Consider the following 19,404-nt stretch of genomic DNA (forward strand, 5'->3'; position numbering starts at 1 on the left):
CTATATATGCCTCTCTTTTGACCAATCAGATATTTTAATCTATTGTTCATCCATTTAGGATCATTTTTGTTTGATCTGATTTCCCTATTTGGAACATAATTTGACTGAGCAGCTAGAACTATGCCCTGGAAAGCATCATATCGGCAACCATCACCACCTACCTGACCCCTAGTCAGGTCATTCCAGTTCAGCCCACCTAAGTAATTTTTCAGTCCTATGAAATCAGCCAAGCGAAAGTCAGGGACGGAGACTTGATTGCCCTTATTAGGGGAATTCCATGATATGTTAAAACTGAGTGATTTGTGATCACTCTCCCCAAGCTCATCATTAACCTCAAGATTATTAATTAGTGTTTCCCTACTGGCAAGAACCAAGTCAAGGAGGTTATTTCCCCTAGTTGGCTCTGTCACAAACTGTTTTAAAAAACAATCCTGGATCGTATCAAGAAAGTCACCCGACTCTAAATTTCCTGTCAAATTGCTCCAGTCAATCTGTCTATAGTTGAAATCTCCCATTAGCACAACATTTTCGTATGTAGATGCCTTACGAATTTCGTCCCATAGAAGTTTACTGCACTCCCTATCAAGATTTGGGGCCCTGTAAATCACACCCAAAATTAGTTTTTCTCGGCCCTCGAGAAGCTGTAACCAAACAGATTCAGTGGCTGACGCTTCTAATTTAATATCTTGTCTAACACAACAATTTAAATTGTCTCTGACATACATCGCTACTCCACCACCTTTCCTGTTGACCCTGTCAGTGTGGAATAATTTATAGCCTTGTATGTGACATTCAGAGGGCATCTCTCTATCTTTCAGATTGAGCCAGGTCTCTGTTATAGCAATAATATCTATGTTTCCTGCACTTGCAATTAATCTTAGCTCATCTATCTTATTTCTAACACTCCTGCTATTAGTATAGTAAACCTTAAGGGAGCTAGTCCCTTGCTGCCCTCTGCTGTCCCCCTTTGTTTGCTGACCTGTTCTATTGTCTTTATTTATAACTTCATGCTGAATGCCTTTTATACATTTACTGTTTCCAACCCTAGTGTTGCAACCTGCTTGTTTCCCACACACACCCATACCTCTATCTTCCATCAGTTTAAAATCATAGGCATTTCACCAATGGCCTTCTCAATCGAGTCTGCAAGTGCTACCACCCCTGCCCCAGAGAGATGTACCCCATCCCTTGCATACATATCATGTTTGCCATAAAAGTTGTTCCAGTTGTCAATGAATGGGATTGCAAGTTCCTTGCAGTATCTGTCTAGCCAGCAATTTACACCAATTGCCCTAGACAACCATTCATTTCCTACTCCCCTTCTAGGCAAGATGCTACATATAGCCGTTACAAACAATACATAGACACAGAGGGCTTTATCAAGCCGTTACAAACAATACATAGACACAGAGGGCTTTATCAAGCCGTTACAAACAATACATGGAGACAGAGCTTTATCAAGCCGTTACAAACAATACATAGACACAGAGGGCTTTATCAAGCCGTTACAAACAATACATAGACACAGAGGGCTTTATCAAGCCGTTACAAACAATACATAGACACAGAGGGCTTTATCAAGCCGTTACAAACAATACATGGAGACAGAGCTTTATCAAGCCGTACGGCTTCATAAAGCTTGGCATACAAAGGGGTTTTTGGTATGTACACCCATGTATTATATTCCTCTGTACAACCATATATCATGTCAAAATTAAGTATAATTATTAATATTTTCAGAAAACACTGAAAGACTAATTTTTGGAGGATAATGACAACCCCCAAAAAAGTGACTTATTTCCATTTTACACCCTTAATTACACCCATTATAGCCCCTGATATGTGTGTTTATCATCAATACACCTCCCTGGACACAATGGAATGCATCTAAGAGTGAATATCATGCAAAAAAAACCAAAATAAGGACAAAATAAGGGTGAACGGCGTCATTCTGAGTGGCCCTTCAAGCAACAACAACAACAACACCAGTTTAGGGCAGGACGGGACCCTCCTGGCTCTTATTTTTCTGGGTTTTTGGCCGTTTTTTGGCGTCTTTTTTGGACGGGAGAGATGGAGACGTCGCCCAAGAATAAGTCTGGAGAAGCCACAGGTATTTTTGAGGCGTTTTTCAGGTGTTTTAGTGGAGATATTAGTGTGAAAACTGACGAGTCTTGGCAGGTGTTGATCCCCCACACTTGTTCTGTCATATATTGATGTTTTTTATTACTTTTGTCGGAGCTGGGTAGCCCGTACGGGTTTATCGCGGGCTTGTAGGTGATGATAATAATTATAATGATTATTTACGGCGGAATAATGATGATTTATGTAAGAAAATTAACATTGTTGTGTCTTACGTCCCTTTGTCATCCTGGTGATCCTTTATTGTTGCTCCAGAGCTCTTGATCCAAGGTGCTGCAGCTCTCCTCACCCCTTGGATCAAACCTCTGTTATTCCCCTTTTATCCAGGTGCTACTCAGCCCCTGTGGGTTTGGTGCTTCACTATAAATTTATTAATAATGATAATGGAGCCTCAAGGGAGACAGTTTGATCCTGGTAAAGAGCTTTTGATCCGTGGAAATGGAGCTCTCCTCCTCCTTGGATCAAACCCTTATTCCCCTTTTATCTAAGTGCTAATTTAATAATAATAATAATGATAATAATAATTTAATAATAATAATGATAATTAATAATAATAATAATAATAATAATAATAATAATAATAATAATAATAATAATAATAATAATTTAATAATTTAATAATTTAATAATAATAATAGTAATAATTGTAATAATAATAATAATAGTAATAATAATAATAATAATAATAATAATAATTAATAATAATAATTTAATAATTTAATAATAATAATAGTAATAATTGTAATAATAATAATAATAATAATAATAATAATAATTAATAATAATTTAATAATTATAATTTAATAATAATTTAATAATAATAATAGTAGTAATTGTAATAATAATAATAATAATAATAATAATAAAAATTATAGAATGCTATTAAAGAAATATCATGCCAAAAATTTGTATTTTTTGGGGGGGGTTGAATCTATTTCTGATTTGGCTAAAAATTTAATAATTTGATTAATTTCGAAGCACAAGTTTGTTGTTTACCGTTGTTCTATTTTTCAAGGAGTGTCTCGCTCCGGTCGGGTGAGAAAGAAATCTTCGAAGCTTGCTGACTTTGAATCGCCAGATGAAATTGACACGCGCTTTAAACGCAAGACCGATAGGCCTATAAAATCCCAGAAGAGTACGAAAATTGGACAGCCTATGGTGAGTAGTGATGAATTTTGTATATTCGTGAACTGTTGGTATATACAGTGGTACGTCGAATTTCGAACAGCTCCCAACTTCAACAATTATGTAAGTGTATTTTTGTAAGTGCTTTTGTAAGTGTAATTTTTGGGGTCTGAAAAGGACTAATCTAATTTACGTTATTCCTTATGGGAGCAAAATCGTTCAGTAACGGCACTCGAACAGCCTTCTGGAACGAATTAAGGCCGAATTTCGGGGTACCACTGTATTTATTTTTGTAGACCCACAATACCATGGCTGGAACAACACTTGACTCACAATACCATGGCTGGAACAACACTTGACTCACAATACCATGGCTGGAACAACACTTGACCCACAATACCATGGCTGGAACAACACTAGACCCACAATACCATGGCTGGAACAACACTAGACCCACAATACCATGGCTGGAACAACACTAGACCCACAATACCATGGCTGGAACAACACTAGACCCACAATACCATGGCTGGAACAACACTAGACCCACAATACCATGGCTGGAACAACACTAGACCCACAATACCATGGCTGGAACAACACTTGACCCACAATACCATGGCTGGAACAACACTTGACCCACAATACCATGGCTGGAACAACACTTGACCCACAATACCATGGCTGGAACACTTGACTCACAATACCATGGCTGGAACAACACTTGACCCACAATACCATGGCTGGAACACTTGACTCACAATACCATGGCTGGAACAACACTTGACCCACAATACCATGGCTGGAACAACACTCGACCCACAATACCATGGCTGGAACAGCACTCGACCCACAATACCATGGCTGGAACAACAGCCAACCCACAATACCATGGCTGGAACAACACTTGACCCACAATACCATGGCTGGAACAACACTCGACCCACAATACCATGGCTGGAACAACAGCCAACCCACAATACCATGGCTGGAACAACAGCCAACCCACAATACCATGGCTGGAACAACACTTGACCCACAATACCATGGCTGGGACAACAGCCAACCCACAACACCATGGCTGGGACAACACTTGACCAACAATACCATGGCTGGGACAACAGCCAACCCACAACACCATGGCTGGGACAACAGCCAACCCATAATACCATGGCTGGAACAACACTTGACCAACAATACCATGGCTGGGACAACAGCCAACCCACAACACCATGGCTGGGACAACAGCCAACCCACAATACCATGGCTGGAACAACAGCCAACCCATAATACCATGGCTGGAACAACATCCGACCCACAACACCATGGCTGGAACAACACCCAACCCACAATACCATGGCTGGAACAACAGCCAACCCACAATACCATGGCTGGAACAACAGCCAACCCACAATACCATGGCTGGAACAACACTTGACCAACAATACCATGGCTGGAACAACACCCGACCCACAACACCATGGCTGGAACAACACCCAACCCACAATACCATGGCTGGAACAACAGCCAACCCACAACACCATTTCTGGGACAACAGCCAACCCACAATACCATGGCTGGAACAACAGCCAACCCACAATACCATGGCTGGAACAACACCTGACCCACAACACCATGGCTGGAACAACAGCCAACCCACAATACCATGGCTGGAACAACAGCCAACCCACAACACCATTTCTGGGACAACAGCCAACCCACAATACCATGGCTGGGACAACAGCCAACCCACAACACCATGGCTGGGACAACAGCCAACCCACAATACCATGGCTGGAACAACAGCCAACCCATAATACCATGGCTGGAACAACAGCCAACCCACAATACCATGGCTGGAACAACAGCCAACCCACAATACCATGGCTGGAACAACAGCCAACCCACAATACCATGGCTGGAACAACAGCCAACCCACAATACCATGGCTGGAACAACACTTGACCCACAATACCATGGCTGGAACAACAGCCAACCCACAATACCATGGCTGGAACAACACCCAACCCACAATACCATGGCTGGAACAACAGCCAACCCACAATACCATGGCTGGAATAACAGCCAACCCACAATACCATGGCTGGAACAACAGCCAACCCACAATACCATGGCTGGAACAACAGCCAACCCACAATACCATGGCTGGAACAACACCCAACCCACAATACCATGGCTGGAACAACAGCCAACCCACAATACCATGGCTGGAATAACAGCCAACCCACAATACCATGGCTGGAACAACAGCCAACCCACAATACCATGGCTGGAACAACACCCGACCCACAACACCATGGCTGGAACAACACCCAACCCACAATACCATGGCTGGAACAACAGCCAACCCACAATACCATGGCTGGAACAACACCCGACCCACAATACCATGGCTGGAACAACACCCAACCCACAATACCATGGCTGGAACAACACCCAACCCACAATACCATGGCTGGAACAACACCCGACCCACAATACCATGGCTGGAACAACACCCGACCCACAATACCATTTACTCCACGCTGGGGAACTGTTTACCTCAAACTCCTCCTCATCTCCCACCCTCTCTGCATTGGACTGAATAGGCCACTGGCTTGCAAAACGTTTCCAGAATAAAGATACCCTAATATTGCACAAGTGTCTCATTTATGAGCAGTTGGTAAAATTTCTGAGAGAATTTTAAAGAGTATTCTTTCACTGTATTTATTTTTTTTCATAGTATCACACCAAAACATTTTTGACTCTGAATATTCCCATAATCACCTCATCCAAATATTCGTGGGTCATCAAAAGTGCGGGTTGTGTTTAGGTGCTCCGTGATTTACAGTGGTTCAACTTCAAAGCAAATCAAAATTATATTTCCCGTGTAGCATACAAACTGTGTTTCGACTTTTCGATGGTGCGGCAGCAATTACTTTGGTGATGAACATTGAGGTAATTACTCAACATGAAAGCAGTATATCCATAAATTGTATTCATTTACTTTTCAATACTGGTATTTAGTTACAGTAATTATTTGTTTATTTACTTATTCAGTGAGAATAGTTACTTATTTACTTATTCAGTGAGAATAGTTACTTATTTACTTATTTATCATATATTCATATTTGACTTATGATACACAAATAACCCGCGCATAAAAGAGAGAAGCTTACGACGACGTTTCGGTCCGACTTGGACCATTGACAGAGTCACAGTGTGACTCTGTCATTGGTCCAAGTCGGACCGAAACGTCGTCGTAAGCTTCTCTCTTTTATGTGCGGGTTATTTGTGTATCGTTCCAGTCACGGTATTGTGCCTTTTTTGTTATTTATTGACTTATGATATTTTCAACTTACGATGTGTTTGTCGAAACATAATCCTATTGTAAGTTGAGGAGCGCCTGTACTTAAGCCACTCAAGATGCAGTGTGTGCAGGTTCGAATCCTGCCGTGGACCGAGAAAGAATGCAAATAATTTCACCCATTTTCAAATTGTTAAACATGTGTAAATGTATGAATGATTGAAAGAGAAAAAAAAATTAAATAATATTAACTTGCATATCACTTTCAGGGCGCTGATGTGTATGATGACTCCGATAGTTACATCGAAGACGAGATGATCGAAGTTAAAGATGGTGAGTCATGTTACTTGTTTAACTTCTAAACTCCGGGACACACGAAAATAAAAGTGCCAGCAGTGTGGCAAAATCGTGAAAAAAAAAAAAAGTTATAGATCACATTTTTTGCTTGAGTATAATAATCCGAAGAGAAATGACATGAAGTAATAAATTAATATTTACTGGCCGGTTGAGTGAAACATCACATAGATACAGTGGACCCTCGAATTTAGTCGTGCCTTTTCTGTATGCAAAACTATTTTTATTATCTATAAAATATTTTTTTTTTTTTTATTATCACACTGGCCGATTCCCACCAAGGCAGGGTGGCCTGAAAAAGAAAAGCTTTCACCATCATTCACTCCATCACTGTCTTGCCAGAAGGGTATTATTTGTTAATATTTTTGGGTGTCTGGAATGGTTTAATTGGATTTACATTATTTCCTATGGGAAATATTAGCAAAACATACATTTTATAGATAATAAAAATAGTTTTGCATACAGAAAAGGCACGACTAAATTCGAGGGTCCACTGTAATTCTGCACATAGGAGAGGGAAACTTATTGAGTCGCTGTTAGTGCAAGCTGCACTGCATTGCTCTATTTACTGGCATTATTTCTTGGTGTAACAGGGCGGCAAGAAATCCAAACAGTTGACCTGAAAGAGCAAATATGAGGCCTACAAAATTTTGCAGGAGGGGCAGAGATATGTTGCAGTTTTTGAACTGTAGTATCAGGATGCCTCTAGTAAAATGGTGATTGAGTGAGTGGTGATGAAAGTGTTTCTTCTTTTTTGGGTCATCCTGCCTTGGTGGGTTATGGTCGATGTGTTAAAAAAAAGGTCAGCTCTACTGGCCTTGATTGAAGGTAGTTGGTTCCTCAGCTTAAAACTATACTTTTTTTTTCAACATATTGGCTGTCCCATACTAAGGCAGGATGACCCAAAATAGAAGAAACTCTTTCACCATCATTCACTCTGTCACTGTCTTGCCAGAGGTGTGCTGACACTACACTTCAAAACTGCAGATATCCTCACTCATCCGTCAGAGTGAAGGCGCTCTTCTTCCCACCACTAGGACTGTAACATTCTCACTCATCCTTCAGAGTACAGGCATTGTACTTCCCACCTCCAGGACTAACCTTCCCACCCATCCTTCAGAGTACAAGTACTGTACTTCCCACCTCCAGTACTGTAACAGTCTCACTCATCCTTCAGAGTACAGGCATTGTACTTCCCACCTCCAGGACTATCCTTCCCACCCATCCTTCAGAGTACAAGTACTGTACTTCCCACCTCCAGTACTGTAACAGTCTCACTCATCCTTCAGAGTACAGGCATTGTACTTCCCACCTCCAGGACTAACCTTCCCACCCATCCTTCAGAGTACAAGTACTGTACTTCCCATCTCCAGTACTGTAACAGTCTCACTCATCCTTCAGAGTACAGGTACTGTACTTCCCATCTCCAGTACTGTAACAGTCTCACTCATCCTTCAGAGTACAGGTACTGTACTTCCCATCTCCAGTACTGTAACAGTCTCACTCATCCTTCAGAGTACAGGTACTGTACTTCCCACCTCCAGTACTGTAACATCCCCACCCATCCTTCAGAGTACAGGCACTCTACTTCTCCAGGACTCAAGTCCAGCCAACCGGTTTCCCTGAATTCCTTCATATATGTTACCTCCCTCACACCATTTTTAATTTCTCTCATACCGAAAACCTCCCATTTTTTCCTGATAAGAAAGTCATTTTTAAATTTCCCCGCAGAACCAATAGAGGTGGAAGACTGGGCGGATAATGATGATGGCGATGATGACATGTGCGACGATGGCGATGACAAGGATGACGCACCTGACCTGCTGCATGTCGACGACGACTCGACGGACATGCCCCGGGAAACGACCAACTACAGCCTGGTGAGAAGTTGAGAGAGACTGTTATCTCTCTGGTCTAGGTCTCCTGGGTTTGACCTCTCTCTCTCTCTCTCTCTCTCTTGTCTTTTATTGCTTGTGGCTTTATATACACTGTGATGTGTGTATTTTTTAGTGTATATACTTGAAGAGGTGTGTATCTCTCTGTGTATATACGTACACTGAGAGGTGTGTATCTCTCTGTGTATATACGTACACTGAGAGGTGTGTATCTGTGTATATACACTGAAAGTTGTATATCTCTGTATATACACAGAAGGGTGTGTATCTCTCAGTGTATATGCACTAGTGGTTTACATTCATATGTTTTAATCTTTAGCTGTTTAACTTAATTGTAATAATAATAATAATAATATTTTGCAATGACCCCCGACTTACGATATTAATTCGTTCCAAAAGGCTGTTCAGGTGCCATTACCGGACGAATTTGCTCCCATAAGGAATATTGTAAATTAGATTAATCCGCTTCAGATCCCCAAAAATACACTTACAAAAGCATTTACATAAATACGTACACTTGCATAATTGTTTGAGTTGGGAGCTGCTCGTAAGTCGGGGGTCAACTGTATTTCCAAAAATCAATGGTAAAAATTTTCAGTTTTGTGTTATGAGTCTGTCACTTTTTTGGACAAGTCAGTGTCCAATAGGGTTAAAATACATTTTGTTTACAACAGGCGCAATCGTTGTATTTCTCTGAGAAACAAGGAAAGAAGAACATCATGTTGAAGGATGGCCAAGTCGTTCGGCGGAAGAAGGCGCAGCGTAAAGACAAGGGGGTAAGATGACGATGTAGCAAGTTTGTTTGGGGTATGAGAGTATTTTTATGATGGTATGGGGTATTTTTATGGTTGGGTATTTTTATGGTTGGGTATTTTTATGGTGGGGTATGGAAGTATTTTTATGGTGGGGTATGAGAGTATTTTTATGGTGGGTATGGGGGTATTTTTATGGTTGGGTATCTTTATGGTGGGGTATTTTTATGGTGGGTTATGGAAGTATTTTTATGGTGGGTTATGGAAGTATTTTTATGGTGGGTTATGGAAGTATTTTTATGGTGGGTTATGGGAGTATTTTTATGGTGGGTTATGGAAGTATTTTTATGGTGGGTTATGGAAGTATTTTTATGGTGGGTTATGGAAGTATTTTTATGGTGGGTTATGGAAGTATTTTTATGGTGGGGTATGGAAGTATTTTTATGGTGGGGTATGGGAGTATTTTTATGGTGGGGTATGGGAGTATTTTTATGGTGGGTATGGGAGTATTTTTATGGTGGGGTATGGGAGTATTTTTATGGTGGGTATGGGAGTATTTTTATGATGGGGTATGGGAGTATTTTTATGGTGGGTATGGGAGTATTTTATGGTTGGGTATGGGAGTATTTTATGCCGTCAAATACATTTATTATTTTCAAGCAGGTACAGTACTTGTACTTAACATGTTGTTTTATGTCTTTTCAGAAGTCACGATTTACCGCTTACATGCTCTGGGCTCGGGAAATTCGACCCGGGATTATCTGTGCCAACCCCAACATGGGTAAGTACAACGTTCTCTGTACCAAGTGTGTTAAACGAACATTGTTTGCACAGGTGATCCTCGACGTACGATGGGGTTATTATGTTCTGACTAACCCATCATGAGTTGACAATATCGTAAGTCAAATGTGAATATATGCTATATAAATAACTGTCACTGAATAAATCAATAATTATTGTAACTAAATACAGTATTGAAAAGTAGATAAATGAATACAAGCTTATTATATCAATTAATGTACGGCACTGTACAGGGTAAACCAGTTAGCCAGACTTGAGTCCTGGAGGTGGGAAGTACAGTGGACCCTCGAATTTAGTAATCCCTTTTCTATATGCAAAACTATTTCTCTATAAAATGTGTTTTTTGTTAATATTTTTGAGTGTCTGGAATGGTTTAATTGGATTTGTATTATTTCTCATGGGAAATATTAGCAAAAAGTACATTTTATTGAGTAACAATAGTTTTGCATACAGAAAAGGGACTACTAAATTCGAGGGTCCACTGTACAGTGCCTGTGCTCTGAAGCAGGAGTGTTAATGTTGCAGTTCTTGAACTGTAGTGTTGGCACACCTCTGGCAAGACAGTGATGGATTGAGTGATAATGAAAGTTTCTTTTTTGGGTCACTCTGCCTTGGTAAGACATGACCGACGTGCTAAAAAAAAAATGCATGGCTATTGCACCTTCATAACGTGGAAATCTTGTAAGTCAAATCATTGTAAAGCAAGGAGAGTCCACTTTCTACTTATCTACCTGCCACTTTTATTAGTTTTTCCGATTATACAAGTATTTCTTCTCGTGGTTTCAGATTTCTCCGCCGTCAACAAGAGATTAGGAGAACTCTGGGCTCTGGTGCCCACAACACAGAAATATGTAAGTACAGTATTCTTGAACTGTAGTGTAGGCACACCTCTGGCACGACAGTGATGGAGTGAATGATAATGAGCGTGTTTCTTCTTTTTCAGGTCACCCTGCCTTGGTGGGAAACGGCCAATGTGTTAAAAAAATTTGCTGTATATACTGGTTGGAAATTGAAAAGTATAATTTTAATAAATGCTCTTTGGAAAGTGGCCGGAATGCAAAATAGCAACCAGTAGGGTAATACAAGAGAGCCCCATATATACAGCGCTCATTTTCAATGTTCCATGTTTCCATTGGCTTTCAATTGAGCCATTGTTCCACCTGCCGGTGACAGTCACCGGCAGGTGGAACATAATGAACAATGGCTTAATTTACAATACATACAACGTAACTTTATTTCTTTACAGAGGTTACAATGTGTGATTTATATTTTATACAAAGTTAAGTACAAAGAAAGCCACTAACATGCCTGGGCATATCTAGCAGACTAATACTAATGCTTACACACTACTTAAAATTAGATATAGAATATTAACATATTGTGAATACATTTAATATTGTAATGCTTGTGAGGATTACAGATACAGTGGAACCTCAGAAATCGAACTGCTCCCAACACAACCAATTATGTAAGTGTATTTGTGTAAGTGTATTTTTAAGGGTTTGAAATGGACGAATCTAATTTACATTATTCCTGATGGGAATAAATTCATTCGGTAAAGGCACTCGAACAGACTTCTGGACCGAAGAAAGTTCGATATTTGAGGTTCCACTGTATTGTGAACAAGAATAACAAAAAGGCACAATATTGTGACTGGAACAGTACACAAATAACCCACATGTAGGAGAGAGGAGCTTACGACCACGTTTTGGTTCGTCTTGGACCATTTACAAAGTCACGCTAATAGAAAGGAGAGAAGGAGGTGGTATATATAGGCCAGCAGACCGGGACAGGACAACAGAGGTAGTAGGAAAGAAAGTAGAGAGGTTGTGGTGGCGGCGGCGGTCGTGGTGGTGGTCGTCCTCATCCTCCCACCTATCTTGTCCCGTCCCTGCCAGCTGCCTATAGTATATCCTTTCTGTTAGCGTGACTTTGTAAATGGTCCAGGATGGACTGTAATGTGGTCATAAGCTCCTCTCTCCTGTGTGCGGGTTATTTGTATATTAAGAATACAATTACATATTGTTTTAAGTATGTTAGCAACAATGTGAATATGGGAGTAAAGGGCATTACTCTGTCATGCCATACTTAACCACAATTATAACAACATGACAACATGTATCACTTTCACTATACACTGCATCATTCATCATCACTGTATCTCTTAACATCACTATCCACTAGATGTCACTATCACTATTCACCACATCTATCACCACTATACACTACATCTTTCTCTGTCACTATTCATCACATCTATCACCATCACTATACACTACATCTTTCACTATCACTATTCACCACATCTGTCACCATCACTATACACCGTTCACTGTTACTATTCACCACATCTCTCGCCATTACGAGCCTGGCCCATGGCCAGGCTCCGAGAGTAGTTAAACTCTCGAAACTCTTCAAAGATATATCACTATACATCTTTCGCTGTTACCGTTCTGTACTTCCCACTTCCAGAACTCTAACATCCTCTCCCATCCTTCAGAGTGAAGTCACTGTACTTCCCACCTCCGGAACTGTAACATCCTCACCCATCCTTCAGAGCGCAGTCACTGTACTTCCCACCTCCCGAACTGTAACATCCTCTCCCATCCTTCAGAGTGCAGTCACTGTACTTCCCACCTCCAGAACTGTAACATCCTCTCCCATCCTTCAGAGTGCAGTCACTGTACTTCCCACCTCCGGAACTGTAACATCCTCACCCATTCTTCAGAGCGCAGTCACTGTACTTCCCACCTCCAGAACTGTAACATCCTCTCCCATCCTTCAGAGTGAAGTCACTGTACTTCCCACCTCCGGAACTGTAACATCCTCACCCATCCTTCAGAGCGCAGTCACTGTACTTCCCACCTCCCGAACTGTAACATCCTCTCCCATCCTTCAGAGTGCAGTCACTGTACTTCCCACCTCCAGAACTGTAACATCCTCTCCCATCCTTCAGAGTGCAGTCACTGTACTTCCCACCTCCGGAACTGTAACATCCTCTCCCATCCTTCAGAGTGCAGTCACTGTACTTCCCACCTCCAGAACTGTAACATCCTCTCCCATCCTTCAGAGTGCAGTCACTGTACTTCCCACCTCCGGAACTGTAACATCCTCACCCATCCTTCAGAGCGCAGTCACTGTACTTCCCACTTCCAGAACTGTAACATCTTCACCCATTCTTCAGAGCGCAGTCACTGTACTTCCCACCTCCGGAACTGTAACATCCTCACCCATCCTTCAGAGTGCAGGCACTGAACTTCCCACCTCCACAACTGTAACATCCTTTCCCATCCTTCAGAGTGCAGGCACTGTACTTTCTACCTCCAGGGCTCAAGTCTGGCCTGCCGGACTTGAGTCATAGAGATAGGAAGTCCAGTGCCTCACACAGTAGGAAGTACAGTGCCTTACACCTTGCTCACACTCCAACAGCATATCAAGTCCTAAAACCCATTTGTTCCATTCACTCCTATCTAACACGCTCACGCATGCTTGCTGGATGTCCAAGCCCCTTGCACACAAAACCTCCTTTACCTTCTCCCCCAACCCTTCCTAGGATGACCCCCTACCCCGCCTTCCCTCCACTACAGATTTATGCACTCTCGAAGTCATTCTATTTTGTTCCACCCTCTCTACATGTCCAAACCACCTCAACAACCCCTCCTCAGTCCTCTGAATTAATAGTTTTAGTAATCCCACACCTCCAAATTTCCAAACTATGAATTCTCTGCATTATATTCACACCACACATTGCCTTCAGATATGACATCTCCACTGCCACCTTCAGGCTGGGTAATTATCTTAAGTTTCATCTCCAATGTAATTGCTGCTGCACCATTGTAAAGTTAAAATATTGTAAGTTGAACCATTGTAAATAGAGGAGCACCTCTAGTTTTTTAACTGTATTTATGAGAAGTTACAGTATGTGGAGGAGCTTCATATACTATATATTTTTTGTATTTGTAAAACATAAATGTCAAAATAATAAGGGGCATTAATTTAACCATTTCCAAGAGGAAGTAGAGAAGAATCCTTCCTCCCTAAGTCATGTGTGTTGTAAGAGGTGACTAAAATGCTGGCACCAAGGTGCTAGTAATGCCTTCTGTATAAATTACTAAATGCTGGCAGCAAGGTGCTAGTAACACCTTCTCCTGTATAAATTACTAAATGCTGGCAGCAAGGTGCTAGTAATGCCTTCTCCTGTATAAATTACTAAATGCTGGCAGCAAGGTGCTAGTAATGCCTTCTCCTGTATAAATTACTAAATGCTGGCAGCAAGGTGCTAGTAATGCCTTCTCCTGTATAAATTACTAAATGCTGGCAGCAAGGTGCTAGTAACACCTTCTCCTGTATAAATTACTAAATGCTGGCAGCAAGGTGCTAGTAACACCTTCTCCTGTATAAATTACTAAATGCTGGCAGCAAGGTGCTAGTAACACCTTCTCCTGTATAAATTACTAAATGCTGGCAGCAAGGTGCTAGTAATGCCTTCTCCTGTATAAATTACTAAATGCTGGCAGCAAGGTGCTAGTAATGCCTTCTCCTGTATAAATTACTAAATGCTGGCAGCAAGGTGCTAGTAACACCTTCTCCTGTATAAATTACTTAGTATAGAAAGAAGAAAATCTTTCGTTTCTTCTTTTTCGGGTCACCCTACCTTGGTGAGAAATGGCTGGTGTGTTAAAATAACCAGACTTGTTTTGGCAGAACTGGAAGCGACGAGCCAAACGGCTGGCTGCTAAGGGTAACCAGAAAGGCTCCATGATCACCACCGGCAAGGCTGCCAAACAATCACAGAATGCCGTCCGCAGCAACCTTATTAACAAGGGTGGCGTGAAGCCCCAGCAGGTGATTCGCACCCCATCCAAACAGTCGGAGGCTGGACAGACTGCCCCACCCCAAACTCACAAGGCTCACACCACCACTCCAAAGTAAGTCCGACTGTATATTTTCCAGTTTAGGTCCAATTAGGCTACCTCTGTGTTTTCTCCAGCTACAACATCAGCCTATCCAGGTCATCCTCTTTCTTTTTAATACCTTTCTGTTTGGCAGAAAAGTTTAATAATGTCCATCTTGTAACTCTACACATTCTTCAATGTTTTATTTCTGTTGAGCATTTTATGTTTGTAGCATTTTACTGTTCATTAATCTTATCCTTGTTATTGTGTTGTACACGTATATCATTACTTTTTTATTGGTACAAGCTCTGAGTGACCTACTTGGTCAAAGTGCTCTGTAAATATCACCGCTGTTACTGCTTGAGGGAGCAAATGTTGATGCTGGTAATGGCTGTGATTAAGGATGAAGCTATCTTCATATTATGATATATATAGATGGGGTTGTAAGAGAAATGAATGCTGGGGTGTTGCGGAGAGGTGTGTAGTATTTGAAGATAAAGAATCAGACACAAAGTGGGAGTTGTCATAGTTGCTTTTTGCTGATGACACTGTGCTTGTGAGAGATTCTGAAGAGAAGTTCCAGTGGTTGGTGGATGAATTTAGAAGGTTATGTAAAAGAAGGAAATTAAAAATGAATATAGGAAAGAGCAAGGTGATGAGGGCAAAGAGGGGGAATTTTTATTTTTTATTAACACATTGGCTGATTCCCACCAAGGCAGGGTGGCCCGAAAAAGAAAAAGAGAAAAAGAGGGGGGAATATATGAGAGTATAGTGGTACCAACACTCTTTTATGGGTGGGGAATGTTGCAACAAGGAGAAGGCTGGAGGCAGTGGAGAACGCTGGAGGCAGTGGAGAACACTGGAGGCAGTGGAGAAGGCTGGAGGCAGTGGAGAACGCTGGAGGCAGTGGAGAACGCTGGAGGCAGTGGAGAACGCTGGAGGCAGTGGAGAACGCTGGAGGCAGTGGAGAATGCTGGAGGCAGAGGAGGAGGAGGCTAGGGGCAGTGGATCAGGAGGCTAGAGGCAGTGGAGCAGGAAGCTGGAGCCAGTGGAGCAGGAGGCTGGAGGCAATGGAGGAAGAGGCTCCGGAGGCAGTGGAGATGTTGCATCTCAGGGCAACGTGTGGTGTGAATATTACGTAGAGAATTCATAGCTTATAGATTAGAAGAAGTACGAAGTTACTAAAATTATTATTCAAGAGGTCTACAGAGAGGTTGTTGTAGTCGACTGGATATTTAAAAGGGACGGAACAAAATATAATAACCTGGAGGGTGTATAAATCTGTAGTGAAGGTTAGGCAAGGTAAGGGTCATTCTAGGTTGGAGGGAGGGGGTAAAGGAGGTTTTGTATATGAGGGGCTTGGACATCCAGCAAGTGTGTGTGTGCGTGTGTTAGGAGTGAGTGGAGGCAATTTGCTTTTCGGAATTAACGTGCTGTTGGAGTGTGAGCAAGGTAACATGAAGGAATTCAGGGAAACTGGTTAATCAGACTTGAGTTCTGAAGGTGGGAAGTACAGTGCTTGCACTCTGAAGGAGGAGTGGAGATGTTTCCAGTTTTGAACTGTAGTATCAGCACACCTCTGGCAAGACAGTGAAGGAGTGAGCGGTGGTGAAAGTATTTCTTCTTTTTCGGGTCACCCTGCCTCGGTGGGAAAACGGCCAGTCTGAAAAAAATAGAGAACAGGGAGTAGCAGTGGGCAGGAAACTTGCTCAAACATCTTCCCTCTGTTTATAACCCACACAAACATTACTCTGCCTTACCTAGCAAGTTGTGGGTTAATATCAACAAAATACAATGTCTGGAGTGATGGTGAAAGCATTTCTTCTCTTTCAGGTCATCCTGCCTTGGTGGGAAATAACCAATGTGTTGATAAAAAAAAAAAATGGCTACACCTTAGGAATATTTCTCTAGTCATAAGAAATACAATGTCTGGAGTGATGGTGAAAGCATTTCTTCTCTTTCAGGTCATCCTGCCTTGGTGGGAAATAACCAATGTGTTGATAAAAAAAAAAAATGGCTACACCTTAGGAATATTTCTCTAGTCATAAGCAATCCTGCTTTTTATAAGAGCAAATCTGTGTTCACAAGTTGTGTACAGTATTTGGTTGTAAAATACACAAATAACTTGCACATAGAATGAAACTTTTAGGACGATATTTTGGTCTGACTTGGACTATAGATTACTTAATGGTCCAAGTCGGACCGAAACATTGCCACGATTTACATTCTCCTATATATGGCTTATTTGTGCATTGCTCCAGTCACAGTATTGTACAGTATTTGTTCCAGTCACAGTATTGTACCTGTTTTATTCTTTTGAGTCATAATATGGCAATATTGTGTGTGTATCATTATTCTTCAACCTTATAAAATTGTGTACAGTGGACCCCCGGTTAACGAACTTTTTTCATTCCAGTAGTATGTTCAGGTGCCAGTACTGACCGAATTTGTTCCCATAAGGAATATTGTGAAGTAGATTAGTCCATTTCAGACCCCCAAACATACACGTACAAACACACTTACATAAATACACTTACATAATTGGTCGCATTCGGAGGTGATCGTTATGCGGGGGTCCACTGTATTAGATTTAGTTCTGCTCAAAATGTTGTTTATATTATAGTTTTTTTTAAGTTGGTGCCATGACTAAATTGTATATACAGTACTCCTTCAGATTCTCAAAATACAGTCCAGTAAGTCTTCCCTCTTCTATGATATTAATATGTTCCTGCATATTGTTTGTTAGCCAAGTGTTTGGAACTGGAAATATGACTCATGAAATCGTAATGACACGATTGCAAACAAACTAGACTGGCCCAGTGGCATACGCGACGGTCTGGAGTTTTGAGACTCTCTGATCGCGGGTTCAAACCCCACCTGTGGTACGGTTTGTTTACTGGAAATATGTTTTCCCATAGACGCCCAGGTTATAATCAAAGATGCGTTCATGAACCATAATACAGGTGCGCCTCAACTTACCATGGTTCAACTTAGGATATTTCAAGTTGATGACCCTCAAGGGAGGGTCCTTGAAGTTGGTGAGGGGCTCTTGATCTAGGGAATTGGATCTGTTCTCTGGTTCCCTGAATAGAATCTGAATACCTTCCACCCCCCCCCCACATGCACTATATAATCCTACGGGTTTAGCGCTCTCCCATGATTATAATAATTATTAGAACCCAGGAATCCAAATGGCCTGTTATCCCGGGTGTAATGGGAGCAAAATAAACACAGCAGAAAAAGTTTAGACTTATATTATCCTTCACCAATTTAGAACAGCAATATGTACACTATGTACAGTGATAAGTATAGTGCACTCCACGGTAAGCAAGGCAGAAATAGAAGCCACAAGATAGCAGACCGTGCTTCAACCAGCTTTAGAATGGGAATGACAAGGGCAGACAGGAGAGTGGTACCCACATAACCTCTGCGATTGCCAAAACCATCTTCTTATTGGCTAGAACCTGGTCACTAGTTGAACGACGGGGCTCCATCATCAACTCTTAGCAACCTGGTTTGCTGGTTGGGGGAGATAGCCTGTAAATGAGGGTGTGTACATGCGCCGAATAAAGGTTACGTACTCTTTGCATGCCACACCCCCACCCTGAGAAGGCTCAGGATTAGGCTGCCACCTCCCAGTGGTAACCGTGCCGCCATGGCACAAAATAATGGGACCGCCTTTCCTCTCCACCATCCAACTCTTAGATAGAGCTCAGCTTTTCTCGTGACAAAAAGCCAAACCCTAAACTCAAAGTGAGACAGCAGTCAGTCAGGCTAGCATAGGTCCAAGATACAGGCGGACGGTAGCCCGCATCCCCTCACTAAAAAAAAACCCCACACCAGGGGATAAAAAAAAAAGAGCGTGAAAAGGGGTTACCACAAATATAACATCCTAACCTAAATAAATAAAAATATTAGACTCTAGATAATGAGTCCGCCAACACATTTTCTTTGCCGGCAATATATTTAATTCTGAGTGAGTATGGTTGCAGTCTTAGCGTCCAGTGCATGAGCCTTGTGTTGTGGTTCTTCATGGCTTGGAGATATACTAGAGGATTGTGATCACTGTAGACTGTGACCACCTGCAATGTCTGGCCCACATAAACATCGAAATGCTCCAAAGCCAGTACCAGCGC

At 41.6% G+C, this 19,404-nt stretch overlaps 1 protein-coding gene across 2 annotated transcripts in view; it reads left to right on the forward strand.

Moving 5' to 3' along the window:
* Positions 1 to 1,967: 1,967 nt before the first annotated feature.
* Positions 1,968 to 19,404, forward strand: part of LOC128702531 (HMG box-containing protein 4) — an 83,583-nt gene continuing 66,146 nt past the window's right edge. For both annotated transcript variants that reach the window (XM_070105331.1, XM_070105330.1), the window contains exons 1-8: positions 1,968 to 2,110; positions 3,155 to 3,297; positions 6,841 to 6,904; positions 8,657 to 8,805; positions 9,495 to 9,596; positions 10,278 to 10,353; positions 11,160 to 11,224; positions 15,078 to 15,301. In XM_070105331.1, the coding sequence (XP_069961432.1) occupies positions 2,071 to 2,110; positions 3,155 to 3,297; positions 6,841 to 6,904; positions 8,657 to 8,805; positions 9,495 to 9,596; positions 10,278 to 10,353; positions 11,160 to 11,224; positions 15,078 to 15,301 (863 nt within the window). In that variant the 5' untranslated portion in view covers positions 1,968 to 2,070. The remainder of the gene's footprint in view (positions 2,111 to 3,154; positions 3,298 to 6,840; positions 6,905 to 8,656; positions 8,806 to 9,494; positions 9,597 to 10,277; positions 10,354 to 11,159; positions 11,225 to 15,077; positions 15,302 to 19,404) is intronic.

The sequence above is a fragment of the Cherax quadricarinatus genome, chromosome 98 (assembly GCF_038502225.1).
Source record: "Cherax quadricarinatus isolate ZL_2023a chromosome 98, ASM3850222v1, whole genome shotgun sequence".
NCBI classification, from domain to species: Eukaryota; Metazoa; Arthropoda; class Malacostraca; order Decapoda; family Parastacidae; genus Cherax; species Cherax quadricarinatus.